At 42.5% G+C, this 18,751-nt stretch overlaps 1 protein-coding gene across 1 annotated transcript in view; it reads left to right on the top strand.

Moving 5' to 3' along the window:
* LOC115471567 (E3 ubiquitin-protein ligase MARCH6-like) overlaps window positions 1–18,433 on the top strand; it is a 284,950-nt gene extending 266,517 nt beyond the window's left edge. The window contains exons 25-26 of the mRNA XM_030205205.1: window positions 5,598–5,733; window positions 16,990–18,433. Of these exons, the coding sequence (XP_030061065.1) occupies window positions 5,598–5,733; window positions 16,990–17,080 (227 nt within the window). The 3' untranslated portion in view covers window positions 17,081–18,433. The remainder of the gene's footprint in view (window positions 1–5,597; window positions 5,734–16,989) is intronic.
* Window positions 18,434–18,751: the final 318 nt, after the last annotated feature.

The raw sequence follows: 18,751 nt of genomic DNA, 5'->3' as shown, positions 1-18,751 counted from the left end.
CCCACCTCACCTCAGGTCAGAATTGTCATTTTGCACATTTAACAGATGAGGAACACCAGAAACTTCAACAACAATGGATGGGGGAGATATTTTATGCTTCTTCCAGGGGAAGACGTGGTGTTGCAGTTCTGTTTTGAAAAAACCTTGGCCTATAAGTCTGCTTTGGTTTTTCATTACCCTACAGGTAGATACTTTAAAAGTTTGGCTAAAGGGGAAATAATTTTATTTACTAGTAGTTTATGGCCCCTCTCCCTATGAAACTAACTTTTATCCTTATCTTCTAACTAAATTACTGCCATATCATAAATGTGGGCATCTGATAACGGGCAATATGAATTTAATAATGGACCCTGCTCTGGATCATTTGATGGGCACCAGTGTTCCTTGTCATGGGTTTGTGGGACGTAGAGTGCTTCATAATTTTGTTTTGGCGCTTGACTTTGTTGATCCTTGGTGCTTGCTCCATCCCACTGAAAAAGACTTCATGCACGTGTCTCGGGCCCATGGCATGCTTGCGCATCTGGATTATGTCTTGGTCTCAACTGATACGTTTTCTCAATATGGTCGACAGCAGTAGGTCCAAGTGAGATCTCCGATCACTCCCTGGTCTGGGTGGATATTGGAGTCTCCTCTGTGTCTAGTAATGGGTTGCATTTTCCCAGCTTCCTGGCACATACAGTGGTGGAAATAAGTATTTGATCCCTTGCTGATTTTGTAAGTTTGCCCACTGACAAAGACATGAGCAGCCCATAATTGAAGGGTAGGTTATTGGTAACAGTGAGAGATAGCACATCACAAATTAAATCCGGAAAATCACATTGTGGAAAGTATATGAATTTATTTGCATTATGCAGAGGGAAATAAGTATTTGATCCCCCACCAACCAGTAAGAGATCTGGCCCCTACAGACCAGGTAGATGCTCCAAATCAACTCGTTACCTGCATGACAGACAGCTGTCAGCAATGGTCACCTGTATGAAAGACACCTGTCCACAGACTCAGTGAATCAGTCAGACTCTAACCTCTACAAAATGGCCAAGAGCAAGGAGCTGTCTAAGGATGTCAGGGACAAGATCATACACCTGCACAAGGCTGGAATGGGCTACAAAACCATCAGTAAGACGCTGGGCGAGAAGGAGACAACTGTTGGTGCCATAGTAAGAAAATGGAAGAAGTACAAAATGACTGTCAATCGACAAAGATCTGGGGCTCCACGCAAAATCTCACCTCGTGGGGTATCCTTGATCATGAGGAAGGTTAGAAATCAGCCTACAACTACAAGGGGGGAACTTGTCAATGATCTCAAGGCAGCTGGGACCACTGTCACCACGAAAACCATTGGTAACACATTACGACATAACGGATTGCAATCCTGCAGTGCCCGCAAGGTCCCCCTGCTCCGGAAGGCACATGTGACGGCCCGTCTGAAGTTTGCCAGTGAACACCTGGATGATGCCGAGAGTGATTGGGAGAAGGTGCTGTGGTCAGATGAGACAAAAATTGAGCTCTTTGGCATGAACTCAACTCGCCGTGTTTGGAGGAAGAGAAATGCTGCCTATGACCCAAAGAACACCATCCCCACTGTCAAGCATGGAGGTGGAAATGTTATGTTTTGGGGGTGTTTCTCTGCTAAGGGCACAGGACTACTTCACCGCATCAATGGGAGAATGGATGGGGCCATGTACCGTACAATTCTGAGTGACAACCTCCTTCCCTCCACCAGGGCCTTAAAAATGGGTCGTGGCTGGGTCTTCCAGCACGACAATGACCCAAAACATACAGCCAAGGCAACAAAGGAGTGGCTCAGGAAGAAGCACATTAGGGTCATGGAGTGGCCTAGCCAGTCACCAGACCTTAATCCCATTGAAAACTTATGGAGGGAGCTGAAGCTGCGAGTTGCCAAGCGACAGCCCAGAACTCTTAATGATTTAGAGATGATCTGCAAAGAGGAGTGGACCAAAATTCCTCCTGACATGTGTGCAAACCTCATCATCAACTACAGAAGACGTCTGACCGCTGTGCTTGCCAACAAGGGTTTTGCCACCAAGTATTAGGTCTTGTTTGCCAGAGGGATTAAATACTTATTTCCCTCTGCAGAATGCAAATAAATTCATATACTTTCCACAATGTGATTTTCCGGATTTAATTTGTGATGTGCTATCTCTCACTGTTACCAATAACCTACCCTTCAATTATGGGCTGCTCATGTCTTTGTCAGTGGGCAAACTTACAAAATCAGCAAGGGATCAAATACTTATTTCCACCACTGTATCTCTGAGTTTTTTTCACTAATTATCAAATGGAATGTTTTTGTGACTAATAATGTGCAGCATGAATCTCAACTCTTGGAGCACAGCCAAGGAAGTGCTTCGGGGAGATAGCATTGCTTTTGTTAGTCGCAGGAACAAGGTTATAGCCTCTAGCATAGTTCAGATGGAGAAGGAGATGCAGTGGGCGAAGCATCAATATGTTAACATCCCTAAGGCTCAGAAAAGGAGCTTTTGGTTCTTCTACAGGCGTCCCTAAATATGTTGATCCATGAACAATACTAACTGCAGTCTTCTCTATAGAAAATAATTTTATAGATATGGCAATAAAACTGGGAGACTGTTAGCTCATGTTGTAAAGGCCTGAGGGGGCTCTCGAGCGATTTCAATGTTGACTCGAGGCGGTTCATACCCCACACACACACAGATCAGATTGCGTAGATTCTGCTCGCTCATTTTTTTATCTTTTATGTGAGGCTCCTCCATCACCTACCACATCTGCCTCCCACACCTTTTTAGATAGGGCTCATCTCCCTTCTTTATCCCTGGATGCTCTCTGAGACTTGAATAAGCCTGTTTTAGCAAAGGATCTGCAGAAGGCCATAAAATCTTTGAAGTCTTGTACTGCTCCTGGGAAAGATGGCTATTCTGGAGAATTTTACAAGATGCTTCACCTACGCCTTTTGAAGCAATTGTTGAGTTATACTGAGGTGGTGTCTACTGGAGCCTTTCCTTGTTATGAAACGCAGCTTTGATTACATTGATTCCTAAACCAGGCAAGCCTGCTGATTTGGCACATTCTTATCCCATCTCATTAATTAATGTTGACGTCAAACTTTTATCAAAGATCCTTTCCAATCATTTGGCAGTTCATTTGCCTCAATTGTTTTGTGGTGCCCAAGTAGGGTTTGCTTGAGATCGTCAATCTGTGGTCAATGTTAGAAAAATTATATTAGCTATTTGTCATTGTCCAGCCTGTGAACTTCTTGCCTTGGCTCTCAGCTTAGATGCTGAGAGAGCCTTTTGATAAGGTGTATTGGGCCCATTTGTTTAGTGTATTAGGGTGGGACTTGGTGGATGTTTTTTTGCAGGCTTTGCGCACTTTATATCATGAACCAATGGCAAAACATTTGGGTAACGGAGAACACTCTCTTCCTTTTCCCATCTTTCGGGGTATGCGTCAGGGTTGTCCCCTAACACCCTTGCTCTTTGTTTTATTCTTGGAACCCTTAATCCAGGTTATTGAGAAGATTGGGGCTATCCCTGGTGTCTCCCTTTTGGATCAACAAATTCAAACTTTGGTTTTTGCTGATGATTTGATGTTTTTATTAACCCAGCTTGCAGAGGCTGTGCCCTCCTTGTTGAAAGTTATTTCTGAATTTGGTGCCATTTCTGGATTCTCCTTAAATTTTCACAAATCGGTGGCTCTTCCCCTGCTGCCGTCTGTGCGGACGGGGTGGAGAGGTCCCTTTCCATTTACGTGGGCAACTGAGTTTAAATATCTTGGGGTTTATCTTCCAGCTAAAATGTCCACTTTATATATACTATTAATGTATAATGTATGTATTAGGTGACACTTCAGGGAAACTGCATTTTTGGGAGGCCTTTCCTTTATCTTTCTGGGGATGTATTCATCTTTTCAATTTGTTACTTGCACCCAAATGGTTGTATTTGTTTCAGTGTTGCCTGTATTTCTTTACAGGAAGGATGAGGGGGTGCTCCACTGGGCTCTTCAGATCTACCGGTGCAGGGTAAGCGGTCGCAGTTGCCACTTCATGTTCCACAGACCCCATTACCTGAATGCGGTCAGTGGCATGCGTCACATTAATGACTGTTTTTGCAGCACTTCCACATTCTTTATTCCATCTTTGGAGACTTGAATTTTGCCACACGTTCACTTCTGCATGTGCTTCATACCAGTAGTTACTTGCCACATGGGATTTTAAAGGCTTTTCCTTTTCTGAAGACTTGTCAGCAAGTGTGGCAGTGACTCTGCCGAAGACATCACTTCTCTTCGACGACGACTCCTTTTCTCTTCCTTTGTGACAGTCGTGCTTTTCCTCCAGGGCATGGATGGAGTGTATTTGTTTCTTGGGCACACAGTGGAGTGGTGTACCTTTTGCAAGTCCTCATGTAGAAGGGAAAGTTAACGACGTTTGTGGATCTTCAGAGAGAACTTTCCTTACCACCACAGGATTACTTTGCTTATCTTCAGCTCAAACATAATGTGCACTCCCTCACTTGGACAGACCTCACAGAGGATGTGCAGGAGACCTTAGCTGATGCTTTATCTTTGGGCACACAGTTGAAAGTCCCTTAATGTTTCATCACAAGTTTTTGCAGGACACGACTGAGGAACTAGGTTATGCTCATGTAGCTGCACAGTGGACAGCAGATTTATGAGAATCACTTTCAGCTTAGCTACTGAGGGACTTTATTTTGGGAATCAGCAAATATACAATTAATGTTTCTCATCAGGAAACTCTTTGTAAATTTACACTTCGTCTATATATTTTTCCATGTAGCGCTCACTGTACAGGTTTGACCCTGGGGGGTTTCTGCCCTAAATGCCAAGCTGGTGGTGCTAAGTTGGATCGTGTCCGGTGGTGATGAGGTTTTAGTCTCATCTTTTAACGTGCCTACATCATTTTTGGAATTGTGTACTTCCACAAAGCCCCTTGTGGTTATTTGGAGTTCACTTTCAGTGTTCTGCCTTCCTAAAAGATTTACAAATTTTTTAGGTAAGCCGGTTTTGCTTGCCTTAAAAACAATTCTCCCCTTCTGGTTGGAGGTTTGAGATAGTGCATGCTGCTGGTAAAACTTTCCAAACCACCTGGGAGCCTTTCTGAGGGACTTGGCACCTTACTAAACATTTACTAGATATGTTGTTCCCTTCTCTCTTTATTGTATGCACAGGCAAATTAGCTTACTACCTTACCATCTGGTTTATGTGGTCTGCGCTATATCTGCACTACTATGTGGGAGAAACAGGCCAGATGCTTAAGGCAATGGTTCCCAAACCAAAGCCTCCACTGTATGCAAATCTCTTCCATGAATATTCATTGATTTCTGACCCAAAGAAGAAGGTATTGCTTTCAAAAGCTTCTCAAAAATGTATTGCTAGTCCAATTTGGGGGGGGGGGAAAAGTATCATTTTGTCTTTTTTTTTTTGTTTGTTTGTTTTTATTTCTGTTTGCTACCTTTAAAAACAGGTTGAAAGCACCCTGGGCAATACAGCCTATAAAATAGAAGAGATATCTTGAGCAGTTTATTGAATATTGCAGTTCTACACTGGTTGTGGTTTTACAAATGCATTTGCTTATTTTGCAGGTGTTACATCTGAAATGCAGAACTTGGTACAGCGTCGCATTTATCCATTTTTACTCATGGTGGTAATTTTGATGGGAATCCTGTCCTTCCAGATTCGCCAGTTCAAGCGCCTTTATGAGCATATTAAAAATGACAAGTGAGTGACTGTTTAGAGCAGCAGCAAATATAGGGCTCCTTTTACAAAGCTGCCCTAATGACTCCAGCACAACAAATGCAGTTCAGCCCATAGGAATTGAATGGGCTTTGTCGCATTTGCCACACCGGAATCGCCAGTGCAGTTTTGTAAAAGGTGCCCATATTTTGTTTATCTTGATCACTGACAAGAGTTACAACCTTAATCACTAGAACATATGGCAGATGTTTAATGTGAGCAAGTGCAAAGTGATGCATGTAGGAAAAAGGAACCTGGATTATAGCTACGTCATGCAAGGTTCCACGTTAGGAGTCACCGACCAAGGAAAGGGATCTAGGTATCGTTGTTGATGATATGTTGAAACCTTCTGCTCAGTGTGCTGCGGCGGCTAAGAAAGCAAATAGAATGTTAGGTATTATTAGGAAAGGAATGGAAAACAAAAATGAGGACGTTGTAATGCCTTTGTATTGCTCCATGGTGCGACCGCACCTTGAATATTGTGTTCAATTCTGGTCACCGCATCTCAGAAAATATATGGTGGAATTAGAAAAGTTACAGAGAAGGGCGATGAAAATGATAAAGGGGATGGGATGACTTCCTTATGAGGAAAGGCTAAAGTGGCTAGGCCTCTTCAGCTTGGAGAAAAGACGGCTGAGAGGAGATATGATAGAGCTCTATAAAATAATGAGTGGAGAGTGGAACAGGTAGATGTGAAGCGTCTGTTTACACTTTCCAAAAATACTAGGACTAGGGGGCATGCGATGAAGCTACAAAGTTTAAATTTAAAATGAATCGGAGAAAAGTTTTCTTCACTCAACATATAATTCAACTCTGGACCTCGTTGCCAGAAAATGTGGTAAAGGTGGTTAGCTTAGCAGAGTTTTAAAAAGGTTTGGACAGCTTCCTAAAGGAAAAGTCCATAGATCATTATTAAATTGGACCTGGGGAAAATCCACTATTTCTGGGATAAGCAGCGTAAAATGTTTTGTACTTTTTTGGGGATCTTGCCAGGTATTTGTGACCTGCATTGGCCACTGTTGGAAACAGGATGCTGGGCTTGATGGATCTTTGGTCTGTCCCAGTATGGCAATACTTATGCACTTAACTCTGCTCTCATTCTGTGTCTGTGGGGAATATAAGGACATAAGAAAATTCATGCTGAGTCTGACCAAGGTCCATTTTATTTATGACATTTATATCCCGCATCATCCCAAACAAGTTCAGGTTCAGTTAGGCTAACAACAAACATTTGCAAAAAGTAAAATACAATTAGCATATGTAGTAATATAATACACAAATTTCACTACTATCTATCTATATAATATAATAATTTGCTCCTCCAACATTCCAATGTGTGTCACTGGGATTGTAACCACCTGCTGACGTCACTCCTCCAACGTTCTCTGTCCCCCCTCCCTCCCAGTTCCATGGGACCCTGGAACTGGGAGGGAGGGGGACACTGGAACTCAGAGGGGGGGGGAGGGGGGGACACTGGAACTCGGAGGGAGGTGGAGGAGGCAGGGGAGAGATGCTGCACATGGATGGATGGAGGGGGCAGGGCACAGAGGACGTTGCCTGCATATGGATGAATGCAGGGAGAGAGCATAATGCAGGGGAGGGAGGGGACCCTGAAACTCGGAGGGAGGCAGGGAGGGGACGACCCTGGAACTCGGAGGGAGAGAGGGGACGACCCTGGAACTCGGAGGGAGGGTGGATGGATGGAGGGGGCAGGGCACAGAGGACGTTGCCTGCATATGGATGAATGCAGGGGAGAGAGCATAATGCAGGGGAGGGAGGGGACCCTGAAACTCGGAGGGAGGCAGGGAGGGGACGACCCTGGAACTCGGAGGGAGAGAGGGGACGACCCTGGAACTTGGAGGGAGGGTGGATGGATGGAGGGGGCAGGGCACAGAGGATGTTGCCTGCATATGGATGAATGCAGGGGAGAGAGCATAATTCAGGGGAGGGAGGGGGACCCTGAAACTCAGAGGGAGGCAGGGAGGGGACGACCCTGGAACTCAGAGGCAGGGAGGGGACGACCCTGGAACTCGGAGGGAGGGAGACAACGACCCTGGAACTTGGAGGGGGGGGCCCTGGCACACACACTCTTGCTCACACACTCGCACCCAGTCTCACTCTCTCTCTGTCACATACACTCGCACATTCACACTCTCTCTCACACAGTCACTCTCACACACACTCTCTCAAACATACACACTCCGAGGAAAACCTTGCTAGCGCCCATTTCATTTGTGTCAGAAACGGGCCTTTTTTACTAGTTGAATAATAAAAACAGGGTTCTAAGCATGCGTGAGAGAGAACAATTACAAGTGTGAGTAAGGGATTTAGTAAATAAAAGCACTTTGAACAGGTTACAAAATAAGAGGTAATCGGTAACGCATCTTAATGAATTAGGCAGAGAATTCCATATCTTCATACTTGATAGGTAAAGCCTGCATTATGAATAGATTTATAATGAAGCTTCTTACAACTTGGGTAATGAAGGATGAGATAGTCCCTAGTTGTAAGAAAAGCATTTCGTAAAGGCAGTTCTATAAAGTTTTGCATGTAGCAAGGTAATAAACCATACAAAATTTGATAAACAAGTACACAAAGTTTAAAGGTAATCTGAGAATTTATTGGAAACCAATATATTTTTTTTAATTTTTATTACATTTGTACCCCGCGCTTTCCCACTCATGGCAGGCTCAATGCGGCTTACATGGGGCAATGGAGGGTTAAGTGACTTGCCCAAAGTCACAAGGAGCTGCCTGTGCCTGAAGTGGGAATCGAACACAGTTCCCCAGGACCAAAGTCCACCACCCTAACCACTAGGCCACTCCTCCACTCCAATATAATTTAGCCAGGAGAGGAGTTGCCTTGGTATAACGAAGAACTCTACAAAATACTGGTAGCAGCGTTTTATGCAGATTGAAGTTTCTTGACTAAGAGTACTTAAAATATGAGTAAATGGCATTACAATAAATAGTCAAACTTAGAGTACTAGTGTTTGGACCAAAAACTGGAAGATTGAACTCAGAAAGAAAGATCTCAATCGCTTCAGGATCCACAGTGTATTAAAGACACTGGATATCAAGCCCAGTACAGGTCAGAAGTACCCTACAGATCCCAAAGAATAGACGTTTAATGTAATCTGAGGCGTATTTTCAAAGCACTTAGATGTACAAAATTACAAAGTAACCTGTGGAACTTTGTAAGTCTGAGTGCTTTGAAAATGAGCCCCTCTATATAGCACCACCTAATTTAATATGAAAGCGGTTTACAATACTAGTGAACCATCTAAATTAACTTTACAGTAAGAAAATACTTTAAAACAGCTTCAAATAATGACAGTCAAAAGCTATACACAGAGCATAATATAAAGAAAACTACAAATTTCAACAAATTCCAGACTTTGTTATAACACTTTTTGTCAAAAAGGCCCACTTCAGGGCAGAACCACTGCATATGATAAAAATTGCCTGATTTCCCACACCCCCTCCAACATAGGTCAGATATAGCATCAATATAGAATAGAGAAAAGCAATAAGTTCAATTCAACAGTCTAAACATAAGTTCCACCTGAGGCAGCATATGGAGACGGACATAAGCCTATATAATTTCCCAGCCTGAGGTATCCAAAATTTCATGACGGTCTATTCCATTGTGCAACAATATGCTGGAGCATCTCATGAGCCATTGCAGCACACAAGAAAAAGTATATCCAAGGTACTCATTTCCTTTCCAAACCAGGAACACACAGAATCAGCTTCATTGGCTTGAGCCTCTAATATTGCCAACCCCCATTCACGAAGACACTGCAAAGCATCCCAAATTTGTGAGTGCAAAGCTTCAATGCAGCCTCTAGCTGAAACTCTTATTGCAATAATCCAGGTTCCTTAAGCTGCTCTTCCTGCCACCGGCTTTGATTTCTTTTTTTCTTTTCATACTCCCAGGTCTTCCAGAAGGAAAAGTCCATTAAAAAGATTATTAGGAGCTTCTCCAAGCTTCTTTTTAGTCATATTGACTACATAGTCCGACAAGAGATTCCACAGCTTGACTGTGTATTGTATAAAAAAAACATTTCATACAACCCTCTCATGATTAGAACATATCATTGGTTTAAAGTACTGACTTTGGCTCATTTGGCTTTTTATACAGGACTTCCTAGTTATCTTTCTAATTTGTTGGTTTCCTAATTGCCGCTATGGGTGCTATGTTCACAGTTTCAGAATAAGTTATCAGTCTCCTCTCCTGCTAAAGTTGGATAGTACGTTTGAAGCAGAATTGTTAAGCGAGGGGGGGAGGCGCTCCTGTTTTATATAATTCCTTGACCTGTTACCTCTGATAGGAACCCAATCTTGAGAAATTTAAGGCAGGGCTGAAGATCTATTCCTTGGGGAGCTTTGACTGGTTAGATGTACTTAAAGCTGTGGTACACATGTGACAATAGTTTTGACTTTCCTTTTCTATTGGTACATTGTGTTTCTTTTCCGTTTTTCGATCTAAATGTTTTAGATATTGTAAACTCCTTTGGTTTTAGATAGAGCAGTATAGCAAATTTTCTAATAAACTTCTGTCATATTCCTTCTGTTGTCTTCTCCAAGCTGAAGAGCCCTAACCTGTTTAGCTGCCGTATTTATTTATTTTTCATAAAGGGAGTGTTCTACCCCCTTTCATTTTTGTTGCTCTTCTCTAAGCTAGTTCTGCTACATCCTTTTTCAGCTGTGGAACCAGAACTGCACGTTGTACTCATTGAAGGAACAAAATCTAGAGTGAGAGACGCCACGTCTTCTATCTACGTAGACAGCTTGCACTAATGTCCTGGTGAACTGTGAATGGCAATGGCTCTAATATTAAATAATGGCAACAAAGGGCAACCTTGCCTATTGTCAGGGTGTAGATGTGAGAACATCCCATTTACAAAGATTATAGTACGAGTTAAAATATATTAGCTATATCATATCCAGTACAACTGTGTATTTTGTACATGCAGCTCAGATTTCTTTGCTGATTTCTTGGCCATATACTGTCTAGAGTTTCTTCGCCTAATGATAGCTCCTTCAACTGCAAAAGTTTATTCACTAAAGTTTGTAGTGTCACCTCTGTGCCTTGGGCTGCTGCCATCTTGCCCGGTGAGGGAGGCTCACATTTAGAACATTTTATTGCCAGGTTTTCAGTGCTAGTGAAATCTAATTTAGCTGGTTTGGACATAACTATGTTCCACCACCTTTTTAGATTTTCTGTATTACAAAGAGTATGATTCCTGGCTTTTAAAGATGCTTTATACAAAGTCTTTTGCAGAGCACTCACCTCAAGCAGCCACACTCTTGAGTCATTCGGGTTTTTAAGATATCTACTACTACTACTATTTAACATTTCTAAAGCGCTACTAGGGTTACGCAGCGCTGTACAATTTAACATAGAAGGACAGTCCCTGCTCAAAGAGCTTACAATCTAAAGGACAAATGTACAGTCAGTCAAGTAGGGGCAGTCAAATTGGGGCAGTCTAGATTTCCTGATAGGTATAAAGGTTAGGTGCTGAAAGCAACGTTGAAGAGGTGGGCTTTGAGCAGGGATTTGAAGATGGGTAGGGAGGGGGCTTGGCGTACGGGCTCAGGAAGTTTACCAAGCATAGGGTGAGGCGAGGCAGAATGGGCGGAGCCTGGAGTTGGCAGTGGTGGAGAAGGGTACTGAGAGGAGGGGATTTGTCCTGTGAGCGGAGGTTTCGGGCGGGAACGTAAGGGGAGATGAGAGTAGAGAGGTAATGAGGGGCTGCAGACTGAGTGCATTTGTAGGTAAGAAGGAGAAGCTTGAACTGAATGCGATATCTGACAGGAAGCCAGTGAAGTGACCTGAGGAGAGGGGTGATATGAGTATAACGGTTCAGTTGGAATATAAGACGTGCAGCAGAGTTCTGAACGGATTGAAGGGGGGATAGATGGTTAAGTGGGAGGCCAGTAAAAGGAGTAGGTTGCAGTATCCAGAATGAATGTACATGAGAGATTTTGCATTTAAGTGAGAGTGAATGCAGATCTGTCTAATGCATATTCATTATGGACATCCTGAAAACCCAGCTGTCTAGTTGTGTCCTGAGGTCTGGATTGAGATCACCTGCCTAAAACAGAAGCTGCAGCATCAGCATAAATAAAGGCTTAGACAAAGGGATAGGGGAAAACCTAAGGAACAGCTGATGTCCTAAACATTATGAGCTTTCTGAATTGAGAAAGCATAGCCAGTTCCCATATTTTCTAACAGGTGGAAGGGTTTAGTTTTTCACTTATATCTGGCTCCTGATGACAGGCAACAGATGGGTTCTGAAGTTACTTATTTGTAACAGGTGTTCTCCGAGGACAGAAGGGGTATATTCTTGCATGTGAGTGACGTCATCCACGGAGCCCAGTGCAGACAGTTCCAAGTGCACTGTCACTTTAAATCTTTGAGGAAATACGCCCACTTCACATGCGTAGGTGCCTTCCCACCTGACGCTTGAGTGCAGGACCAGCAGTACAGTACTAAAGCTAAGAAAAAAACTCCCAACGGAAAGCATGAGGGATGTGAGAATATATGCCTGCTGTCCTCGTAGAACACCTGCTACAAGTAAGTAGCTTTATCCAAGGACAAGCAGGCATGATATTCTCACATGTAGGACTCACTAGCTTACATTATAATAGTAACCTGGCAGCTGGAGAGAATATCAGCCTGGCTGAAAAGAAGGGCCAGAGGGTGGAGTTGACTTAATAAAAAGATTTTGCAGGACTGTTTGTCCAAACCAGCTATCTCACCTAGAATGCTGCTTCATACAGCAGTGAGTAGTAAAGGTGTGGATAGAAAACCACATAGCCACCTTGCAAATGTCTTCAGTGGAGGCAGAGCGGAAATGGGCTACTGAAGGCCACCATGGCTCTCGCATTGTGAGCAGTGACCCAGTCATGAAGGGTCAGCCCAGCCTGAGAATACATGTAGGATAAAGTCAGCCAACCAGGTAGATATAGTACATTTGGTGATGGGAATCCTTAATCTGTTAGGGTCAAAGGATACAAAAAGCTGGAAAGATTTCCTATGAGGTTTTGTATGATGAAGATAATAGGCTACACGCTTTTATTTTAAGGTATGCAGTATTGCTTCTCCAGGATGAGTGTATGGCTTAGGAAAGAAGACAAAGCTGAGGTGAAACTTCGATACCACTTTATGGAGGAATTTGGGGTGGGTTCAGAGGACAACCCTGTCATGGTAGAACCTGCTTGTAAGGTGGGTCTGCCACTAGGGTTTGAAGTTCACTTACTGTTCTGGCAGAAGTAAGAGCTGTTAAGAACACTACCTTATATGTGAGGAATTTTAAGGAACAGGAATGAAGTGGTTCAGAAGGAGGTTTCATGAGAAGTGTGAGGATGATATTGAAATCCCAAACCATAGGGGTTGGTTTGGTATGAAATAACCTTTTCATGAATCATGAAGGAACGTAAATCTATGTTGTGAAGAACCAAGCCGTCAGGTAAAGAGTGTGAGGGTCTGGATGGAGGAGAGATCCCTAGTTCTGTGTTATTAGGGTTGGATCTAACCTCCGTGGTTCGTTGGACAACAACTCTGGGAGAAGAGGGAACCAGATTTGATGTAGCAAATAAGGAAGAATCAGAATCATGGCCCTTGGTCTCAACACGGTTTGAGAAGCGTTTTCCCTATGAGAGGTAGTGAAGGAATGGTGCAGAGAAGATCTGTTCCCCAGTGGAAAGAAGGCATCTGGGGCTGTACGGTTCGGAGCATATATCCTGGAATAAAAGGGAGGAAGCTTGTTCTGAGAAGAGGTCTATCACTGGGATCCCACACTGCTGGAATATTCGAACTACAGAGATGCTGAGAGACCGTTTGCTCAATTTGTCTGCTACAACAGTGTTTCTCAAGTCCAGCCCTGGAATACCCCTTGCCAGTCAGGTTTTCAGGATAACAGTGAATATGCATGAACTTGATTTGGATACACTGCCTCCATTATATGCATATCAAAACCTGACTGGCAAGGGTACTCCAGGACTGGACTTGGAAAACACTGCGCTACAACATTCTGTTTGCTGGCTAGATAAACAGCTCTTATACAGTTGTTTCAAGAAGCTACCCAAGTTGATATTTGGATTGCTTGCTGACAGGTGGTTAAGATCTCTCCTAGTTTGTTCAAGTGTAATACATTGCAACTTGGTTGTCTACACGAACTAGTATCTGATTGAGAATACGGTCTTCAAAGGTTTTGAGGGCATTCCAGACTGCTTGTAATTCCAGGAGGTTTTTTCTTTTCTCCTGTGGGGACCAAGAATCCTGTGTGTGTAGGGTTACCATACGTCCGGATTTACCCAGACATGTCCTCTTTTTGAGGACATGTCCGGACGGGTTTTGCCAGTCCGCCCATTTGTCTGGATTTCTGGACAAGCAGGCAGCGGGCCTATCCTAGCTTCCCCTTACTTACTATCTACTGCCCTGGTGGTCTAGTGACCTCTTCGGGGCAGGAAAGAGCCCCATCTTTCCTTCCCGGAGTGCTGCCTTGCCCTGCATTCTGCTGCTGTGATGGTCTCTGGATTCAAAATGGCCGCCGAGAGTTGAAGCACCTTCGCGAGACTTCAACTCTCGGCGGCCATTTTGAATCCCAAGACCATCACAGCAACAGGATGCAGGGCAAGGATAGAGCTCCGGGCAGGAAAGAGGGGGCTATAAGGGGTATTGTCTGTGCTAAGGATAAATGGGACACATATTCCCTCTTTCCTTACTGGGAAAGAATTCTTTAAGCTGCGTGAGAGAGTGAGAGAAATTTAAAGTGGCAATGATGTGGGAATTCACATGTATGCTCAGAAAAAAACATAAATTTGGTACTAAAAAGGGGGGGGAGGGTTTCAAGAAAATGATTTGTAATTGTGTCAATAAAAGGCACTCTTAACCTGTGAGATACTCAGAATTGATAAGTGATGTCCCCAGTCATAGTGTGCTGTAAGAATCACCGTATTTGCCTTGTAAGAGCTGCGTTTATAGAAAATGGCCACAGTGCACCAAAATAGGCCTTTCTGTGGGGTGCACTCAGGTGTCCCATGGTAATTTTGTGATAAGTGCGTGGGAACATGCTAAAAAATAGATTTTATTTTTTAGTGCTGGGGGCAGAGAATAGTGTTCTGTTCCAGTCAGTTAGAGCCGCAATATTGCCGTGCACTAACAGATTAGCACGTGAGCCCTTACTGTACAAAATAGGTGGCAGGAACGGCTAATGCACTAATGGGAAAATTATCACATGCCCATTAATTGAAAAAAATAGAAAAGGCCATTTCACCTATGTAGTAAAAATGTCCTTATTGCGTGGGAATGACCTGCGTAAGGACGCGCTAAGACCACTTTGTACTGTAGTTTGGTAAATGGGCCCCTTAATGTGAATTAAGGACAGAATGTACAATCCAGCAATAAGACTCAGCATGATGGTGTATGTCACAGGGTGACATGCTTTAGACATAGTGAGTGGAGGAGTAGCCTTATGGTTAATGCAGTGGGCTGAGAACCTGAGGAACTGGGTTCAATTCCCACTGCAGCTCCTTATGACCTTGGGCATTGCCTCAGGTGCAAAACTTAGATTGTGAGCCCACAGGGAGACATCAGAACCTACTGAAGTCGTTTGCAGACTTCCATCATTCTAGTCCCTATTGTGACATCAGTGGGAGGTCCTGCCTTAAGCACTGCTGTGGAATGCAGGTGCATGCCCAAAGGACAGGTCCTGCCCCTTTGGAACAACTGAGGAGTGGGAATCCTTGCTTGTCTTTTTCTATGGAGAAGCGTAAGACTGGAAGGAACAAGACTGTACAGACAACTGGTATGAAGGGACCTATGGATCAACATGTAAAATTAATTTTGGACCCAGTGTCATTGAGCACATTAAGGGAGATGGGATGAACAGACTCCTGGAATTATTACTCCAGTGGAGGTGTTGTCTTCCAATTCTGACTCTAAGGTGCAGATCTTTTCAAGACCCTTGGTTAAATTACCTACACCTGTTCTGTGCTCATCAATGGCAACTGATGTTTCTTCTCGCACAAAAGGATCTTTGGTCAGTTGTAACAGAATTGATTATTACCTGAAGGATAATTTAAAGCTTTTAAGCAGATTTACAGAAGAGTCTTCAGCTAAGATTGCAGAGCATGATGATACTTTCTAAAGTGGGATAGATAAAGTTCTAGCATATACTATATGTAAACCACTTTGGTTGCATCCACAAGAAAGGCAGTATATAAAATCCATGACCCTTTACATGAGGTGGTCTTGTTTTATGTATTCAAGGAGAAAAGGCTAGGACTACAAAGAAGCTTCTGTATCTGTTTCTTTCTTTTCCATGTCGTTCTATGCTTGCTTCCCCAGTACCATAGGGAAATAAAATATTAGCCACAATAAATAGTTTATTCCATGATTCTGTATCTGCAACATCTTCCATAGTGATACAGTTAAACAGCAGGAGTTTTTTTTCATTATTTCAATTTATGACTAACCAGCTGTAACATAGCAGTATAAAACAGGACATGTAACTCAGTGTGCAAGGAATGCAAAATGATACATCGCAAAGCACAAAATGAAATTGCACAGTTTCCCAGACCACATCAACTGAGATCCACAAGTACTCATGATTCACAGCAAAATTCAGGCACAAGTAAAGATTGTAAAAGAAAGCAATGAATTTTGAGTTTCTTTTGAAAAAGTGCAAGTCTCCTATAAAGCGGTCTATTTTTGAGGAATGGTTTTTCAAAAACCAAGCCTAGTCATTAAATATATACAAGGCAGTATTCAGCCCGTGGCGGGCAACATTATTTCTTTTAACACTGCTCTTCAGGAACTTGTCCAAATGTTGTCTTCAGTGCAGCTATACCATTTGAGTAATTCACATCCTCTGCCAACAAATTACATAGGTTATGCATAGGCTGGAAAAAAAATTATAAAGTTTGCTTTAAATCTGCTTCTAGTTAGTTTCACAATTGTTCCTTTGCCCCGGTATTATTGGAAATGCTTAATAATTATTCCCTATTGATTAGCTCCATACGAAGCTTATGATAAGCTGATGGATGAGGACCCCCAGAAAATCAGACAGTCTTAAGTTTCTATCTGTGAATGTGTTTAACTGTTATGAGTTGTACCCTTAAACAGCCAGTCTTTTGTTTCATTTTGTAATTTGCATTTTAAATTTATGTAGGTAGAGACTTAACCTTTAACTATGCACAAATTTTTTAAACTTCTATCCTTTAACTTTAGGTACCTCGTTGGACAGCGACTTGTGAACTATGAGCGAAAGTCTGGTAAATCAGGCACATCAGTAGCACCTCCTTCAACCTCACAGGAATAAAACAGTTGCTTCAGTCCTGATGGCATTCGTCTTGCCCTTTTTCTTTGGCCTTCACTTAAAAGTCTCTTCCAGTGGTGGTCCTGGCAGTGTTGTTTCCCCAAATGGTCTCAGCATTCAGATAGATATTTTAAAGCCCTCCAGCTGCATTTTCTCAACGTTATCCATGCTGTTTGAGATCTGTAAATGTGTAAATAGAAGTATCCAGACACCTTTAAAACTTTGAATTTAAAAAGAGAAGGAAAAAAGTTCATTTTACATCTTTAAAAAAATGTATATTAATTTATTAAATCTAGTTGTCACTTTATTTTGGACTGTTCGGTTAACAAGAGACTAAGCAATAGCACAAAGAGGCGAGACATTTTGTACTGCTGGAGCTGACTCTACGGCATTTAACACTTTTGAAATAAATTGGCTTTTTTCTCTGAGGAACAGAAGGGGGGTTAATTGACCAAAACTTCTGAAATCAAACCTTACTGAACAATAGCTAACCAGCATTGTGGGGTCAGTGATAAGAAAACATGAACTCTGCCTTCAAGACTTCTGTTTTAACTTTGTGTAACACCAAAGCTGTTGTACATTTTTATTGTCTGATATATTTTTTTCACACGTCTTGATTTATAATGTTGTACAGTAACCTGTAGAAATTGTAGAAAGGGTTTTGGAAAAAAATTTCCCATTTTTAAGATTTTAGGAAAGATCTTTGGGGCTCTTGATGTTAATTCCTTGACGCTGGGAGTCAGGATTCTGCACTAATCCCTACAGGAAGACACATGGGTGCTGGGCTGTGAAGCACTTGATACCAAGGGGTTAAATACATTTTTCCTATCTTCTGACTCTAATTAAGGGTGCAGAAACTGGTTTCAGAACCACTATTCTGCTCACCTTCTACAGTCACAAATACTAAATAGTCTGGTAAGGTTCACATAATGCGCATCTGGTAAGTTCCACATGACCTGCATTGCCATAAATAATGTGATATGTGTTAGTAGGGGGAGAGGTGTGTTATATTGGAGAAAGGAACAAAATTTGGCTGACCAGATTTTATAAATAGTTTAATAAAAAGTTTGTTGAAGCGGCTGCTTTTTTGCTAGTGGAGGAAAGAGTTCATAGAAACCTAGCTTTTCTCTTCTTTGTAACTGCACATTAGGAACATCTTCTGTTTACAGAGCTAGGTATGGTTTCATGGCATATCCATTGGCTGTTGTACAGCATTTCTTTGTTAAGCCACTGCCGTGGTCAAACAAAAAGGCAGCAAAGTAAAAGCTCTTTCTCTCTGTTAGAATTATATTTACACACCCATTTCCTCAGTTGCTGGAATGGATTCAGTACTGAGGCTATGGGGGGGGGGGGGGGGGGGGGGGTGGAAATAAGGGTAGACAAAGACAGCACCATCCTGCATCAATTCATTAAGAATGCTATCAGTCAAGTGAAAACACAATCCTTTTTCATATTAAGACAAAACCCATCATTGCATGCAGATCTGTGGTGATGTGTGAAAGACAATGCCATGAAGCTCATATTGTAATTCATACCATTTCTCTTCTGCTATGCAAGTATAATCTTCCTTCATAGTTATCCCTGGGACACTTTTTGATTAATTTGATGATAAAATTATTCTAGTTGTGGTGCAGAACCCATGTAGAAAGTGAAATCTATTTTCTATTTTTCTAC

Source organism: Microcaecilia unicolor, chromosome 1 (assembly GCF_901765095.1).
Source record: "Microcaecilia unicolor chromosome 1, aMicUni1.1, whole genome shotgun sequence".
In the NCBI taxonomy this organism is placed as follows: Eukaryota; Metazoa; Chordata; class Amphibia; order Gymnophiona; family Siphonopidae; genus Microcaecilia; species Microcaecilia unicolor.
This window is presented reverse-complemented; position numbering and strand designations above follow the sequence as displayed.